The 5,540-nt window shown below is 39.4% G+C and overlaps 1 protein-coding gene across 1 annotated transcript; it reads left to right on the top strand.

Annotated features, from left to right (window-relative positions):
* The first annotated feature begins 1,933 nt into the window (after positions 1-1,933).
* LOC127622784 (uncharacterized) lies at positions 1,934-4,761 on the top strand. The gene is made up of 5 exons (XM_052096872.1): positions 1,934-2,872; positions 3,190-3,263; positions 3,414-3,697; positions 3,804-4,138; positions 4,333-4,761. The coding sequence occupies exons 3-5, from the start codon at positions 3,586-3,588 to the stop codon at positions 4,759-4,761; spliced, it is 876 nt and encodes a 291-aa protein (XP_051952832.1). The 5' UTR covers positions 1,934-2,872; positions 3,190-3,263; positions 3,414-3,585.
* The last annotated feature ends 779 nt before the right edge of the window (positions 4,762-5,540 follow it).

Genomic DNA, 5,540 nt, shown 5'->3' with positions numbered 1-5,540 from the left:
TATTTCCACATTATGATTTCTGTTTCAGGAGGAAAACTGAGACAAGGAAAAAAAAAGTATTGTTCTGTTTCTCTGTGGGTGCTCAAAGCCCTCCCTTTACAGCTCCCTATTCTCACTCTAGCAGCCCCTCCCTTCTCTCTTTCCCAGCACTCAGTCTCCAGCGTACTGTGAGAGAGAGAATGAAAAAATCAACAACTGTGCTCATTTATCCGAGTCTTATCAACTATACTTCTGGATAACATCCAACTAAATAAACTAAATATTTATTACTACTAATACTTATTTATATATTTATTATACTTATTTTTATTTCTTATCTCTTCCCCTTATATTTATTTATTATCTTTTATTTCTTTCTTTTTACTCTTTTTGTTATCCTCTTTATTTTCTTAACTTATATTTTCTCTTATTCTTTTATTTTATTATTTGCTTATGTTCCTTCTTTTATTGCTTATATGGTTTCACTTTATTTCTTCTCAAAACCAACTATTTGTTTATTCATGCTTTATGTTTGTTAATATAATCTTATTTTGTGATTTACAAAACTTTTCTGAAAACATGGTTATACCTCACATACTACTTATACATACATCTTGGGTACAAAGTCTAAACTGGATAACATGATTATACATTACTTATTTCTTACACATACAGCACGGTCACAAGTGTTTAAACTAATGCATTCATTTTTCTAATTATTTGCTTTATCATGCATTATAGGCTACTTTCATTTTTGATTACATATTTATTTCAACATGAGCAATACATTGCTTTCACATAAGTAATGCATCATTATCTATGTCTATATTAGCAATACACACTTAAGTTTTGCATTCTGCTTTATATCATGCATATCTATGTTTCCCTATCCAAGTCTGCCCTCTTAAAACAACGTTTCCCAATAATGTGCCACTTCAGATTTCAAGTAAGGAATATTCAGCCTCCTTGACTGACACTTTCAAATGTCCCTTGTATATATCTATCTCATCTCTATGGCCTGTTTTACAGAGTGTAGTTATGTGATCCACAAATAATTTAGGATCTATGTTCCTAACCGCAACATCCAACCAGTTAACAAATGGCCACTCCTGTTCTATTTCTCCTAAATTCACCACTTCAGTTAAGGTTCTCATTAACTCCTTCTTTTTTGCAGTTAATTTTCTCTTCTGCCCTGTGTAATCTATGTACTCTGATTCTTTCCAAAAATGATCGCTGATTCCCTTTAACTCTATCAGCGGTCTTTCCAATTCTCTCTCCCACTCTTCAGATCTGCATTGATCTCCAACTTTACAAAACTCGCTTGTCTCTGCATTTTTCTCTAGTCTTGTTCACTGTAATGGAAAACGTTTTGCCTTTTCTTTATCTTTTTCCCAATTATTCTATTTTTCTCTTCTGAATCTCCCCTTCCCCTCACTCACAGAGCTGTCCGTTCAGCTGACCAGTGAGTGAGAGCAAGGCAGGGAGATATCAGAGAAGCCGGTGCCATTTTGCGTCTTTATACTTTTTCAACAATTGTTTTATTCAATTCACTGTTTCAATTAGTTTTCCACTTTTGCTCTCATTTAGCATTTCCTTTGTGCACCTGATTCTCTGTATTATTCTGCCTCTGCACACAATACATCATCAACACTGTAATCATGCATTTGAATAAACACAAAAACAGCGCAATTAAAGCACACATGCACCAACATACATAGTTAGTCATGCACATTATTCATTATCTCAAACATGCACATAGTTCAACAATTCCCCGTTTTCTGCACAGTCCGGGTTCCGTCAAACACTGCAATAAATAACTTAATCTAACACCTAGAGGAATTTTGCGCGAATTTTCACTTCTCCACCCGTGTTAGGATTTTCACCTGTACAGGATTTTCAGCCACTCTTCTGGCAAAACCTTGAATAAATGTGACCCGTCACGGAAACCAGTGACACAAGTCGGCAGCACAACTTGTGAGCAAAATGAGAAACAAGTGTTTTTTTCCAAAATTGGTGATTTCCGCTTTTTTGCAGAATCTGTTAGTTGAGATCATGAAGAAGCCTCTCCATGTTTGAGATAACAGTATTGGTATATTTAAAAGCGTACATTTTGAGGTTGAAATCGGCTTGTTTTTCGGAGATTCTAGCATGCAGTAGGGGCGTGTCATTGTCTGTGTGTATTTCCGTACTGAATAGCCGCCGGCGCTTTTGCCCCCGCCCCCCAACAGCGTGGCTACTTATTATGCAGCGCTCTAGCCGGCTCTATCTGATATCAAAATTCAATGAAGATGGACGCCGCAAAGAATGTCGCAGACGAGCTGAACCGTGGCCGTTACAACGAAAATGTTTTGTAGTACTTCTTCGACAAGCCGGATGCTTATGAACAAGCGTTCACTGATTCTGAAGACGATCTGAGCGACGATGAAAGTGGCATGATAAGACTGAATAATATCCCTAATCTACAACTGAGCGAAGATGAAGACGAGGAAGAATGTATCGGACTGGCGTCAGACGAGTTGGACCGTAAGATATCAGAGGCTATATCGATAGTAACATTTGATGGGGATATAGATAGAGAAATGGGGAAAATCCGTAACTTTGACTGTAAATGTTACACGAGGAGAAAAGAGAACTCTCTGCATGGGAGACAGTCTTGTAGCCAGAAGCTTTCTCCAGACATTATGTACAACATACGGCTGGATTCTTTAGCTGCGGAAAAAGAGTGGCAGGACATGCGAATTATTGGACATTTAGAGGCAAACAGACGCACAGTGCAAACTTCGGAGATGGTTACATCCACAAAGAAGACCCCGACAAAGAGAAAGTGTGCCCGAACGACTTATTTCATTGGAGGCAACGAGATCTGCAAGAATACTTTTCTGTTTCTTATGGGGTGAGTTTCCATAAACATCAAAGTTTGTCGTTTTTTGTTCATTCTAAGAACATGTACACGTTATCTCATGTTTAGTCCATGTTTAGACCTTCCAATACCTACCTATTGTTTTTAGCTAGCTCAGGACTGTCGTTTTAATTGTAACATTAGCTGCTAATCGTTAGCATCATATCACTTGCCAAAACCCCCATTACTATAATGAGCTTTAAGATGGTAATGTGAGCTTCTGCTATTAATTTGAATAATGCTTCAATTGCTTGAATTGACTGGTGTTAATGACTTAATTTAGGATTTTTTAATCCTTTGACTCGAACCAGGTCTAACCACTAACTGAGGTCTAAACCAGGACTAAAACAAGACTAAACCAGGAAGTACAGATACAAGCTCTAAAGTAAGTAAAAGTAAAAAGTATTCATCATAAAATTTACTTCAGTAAAGTAAAAGTACCTATAATTTGTACAATACATTTTGATATAGGTGACAAGATGCCTGTTAGCAAGACCATGATGTTAAACGTTTTTCTTATTTCCCCTTTTTTCAGCATTGGCAGAGACACCCTGGCTGATATAGTCAAACACTATGAGGAGAATGGGGCAAGACCACGTTTGAGGAAGAAGCACTCATTGCCACGTCCACCAGCCAGGTTCATCAGCCCTGAGGATATCAACAGAGTTGTGGACTTCATAAAACACTATGCAGAAGACAATGCCATCATGCTGCCTGGCCGACAGCCTGGGCATAAGGATTGGCATGTGAAGTTGCTGCCAACTCATGTGTCCAAGGCCTCAGTGTGGCGTCTCTACGTGAAGTCTGCTAAGGAGCTTGGTATGTGTAAACATTGATTTAAAATTGAGTGCTTATAAAGTGAAATAATGCGGAGCACTATTAGCAATTACAATACAATTAACCATAAGCAATATCTGTTTTTCAGGTGAGCGTGCAGTTTGTAAAACCAGCTTCAAAGCACTGTGGAACCGACTTCTCCCACACATCAAAAGTTGCCGGCCACGCACAGATCTCTGCTGGCAGTGCCAAAGCAATAACGAGCAGCTGATACGAAGTGCAAACCTCCCAGATGATAGAAAGTCTGAAGCAGTAAAGAAGCAACAAGATCATCTTTCCCTTGTGCAGAAAGAGAGGGCTGTGTACAACGACATGACTGCTGCCTGCAGAAAGATTTGCTCTGGCTCCAACCTGTCTTTTGGACCATCCCTACCAGCAAGCAAGAAGATTAGGATGCATTACAGTTTTGATTTTGCTCAGCAGGTAATATTTCACACACATTTACTTCACTTTACTTTATTAATGTCCCTTAAAGGGCGATTTGGTGCATGAGAATAAATAGTGCAAATGCAGAATAGCATCAATATAGTAAGTTTTATCTTTATTAGACAATTATGAATAGATGCAAATTTAATTTAATCTAATCCAAGTTCCCTCTCTCCCTCTGTCTCCTACAGTTACACTTTCCCTCAAACCCTCTCCAGTCAGGACCAATGTACTTCCTGACCCCACGGAAATGTGGCCTATTTGGTGTTTCATGTGAAGGGCTGCAGAAACAGGTGAATTACCTGATTGATGAAGGCATGTCATCTACTAAGGGAAGCAATGAAGTCATCAGCTACATGCATCATTTCTTCGGCAACTTTGGAGTTGGAGAAACAGAGGTGGATCTTCATTGTGACAACTGCAGTGGGCAGAACAAGAACAACTTCATGCTCTGGTACCTTGCCTGGCGGGTTGGACACAAGCTTCACAATAAAATTGAAATCCACTTCCTTATTGCTGGCCACACCAAGTTTTCCCCTGACTGTGGCTTTGGACTCATCAAGCAAGCCTACATGAAGACAAGAGTCAACACTTTGGCAGACATCCCTGAGGTACTTTAACTTTACTTTGCTTTAATGACTTCAGTGCTGTTTTCTGTTCTGCTTCAATGAAACATTTAACTGAAGATCTTTTTTTTTCTTCCTCTCTTCTCTTTTTTGTCATCAGGTTGTGGAAAACAGCTCTCCTGTGAGTCACCTCAATATCCCACAGCTTGTTGGAACGGCAGAGGGCAAAGTTTTAGTCCAGACCTTCGACTGGCAGCAGCATCTGACTCGCCACTTCCGTAGACTCCCACAGATCAAGAGTTATCAGCACTTCAGGTAATTGAAACTTTCACATTGTGTACATACAATATAACATAGCAACAACATACACATGACAGTTTTTTATAAGAAAATACTTTGCCATGTTTAAAATGTCTTATGTGCTTTTTCTGTCACAGCTTTGAAGCCAAGAGACCAGGTGTGGTGCTTGCAAAAAGTCACCGTGATGCACAACCTGTCGAATATCAGCTACTGCGCGACGGAGCAGATCTGCCCCCTGTCGACGGTCTTCCTGTCCTGGCCCACCTGGACTGAAAATTGACAGGCAGACCTATCTATATGAAAAAATCAGGCCATTCTGTGCTGACGAGGCAAGAGACATCACATGCCCAGCCAAGGGTCACAACACAGAAGAGTCCACAGAAGAGGATGCTGAATGTAATTTCATTGGACTGTGTCACAAAGACCTTTTTTCTTGTTTACAACACCTGCAATGTCACTTTATCAACCAACCACCTGAATTTAGTTTTACATTCTTGTATGAAAAGCACTCAGTGTACATAAGAGTTGCCTAT

This window comes from Xyrauchen texanus, chromosome 29, assembly GCF_025860055.1.
Source record: "Xyrauchen texanus isolate HMW12.3.18 chromosome 29, RBS_HiC_50CHRs, whole genome shotgun sequence".
In the NCBI taxonomy this organism is placed as follows: domain Eukaryota; kingdom Metazoa; phylum Chordata; class Actinopteri; order Cypriniformes; family Catostomidae; genus Xyrauchen; species Xyrauchen texanus.
This window is presented reverse-complemented; position numbering and strand designations above follow the sequence as displayed.

Excerpts from the sequence above, each read along its gene's own strand:
- LOC127622784 (XM_052096872.1), top strand. The coding sequence starts at position 3,586 with ATGCTGCCTGGCCGACAGCCTGGGCATAAGGATTGGCATGTGAAGTTG. Across the intron at positions 3,698-3,803 it reads GAAGTCTGCTAAGGAGCTTG|GTGAGCGTGCAGTTTGTAAA; the intron begins GTATGTGTAAAC and ends TCTGTTTTTCAG. Across the intron at positions 4,139-4,332 it reads GTTTTGATTTTGCTCAGCAG|TTACACTTTCCCTCAAACCC; the intron begins GTAATATTTCAC and ends TGTCTCCTACAG.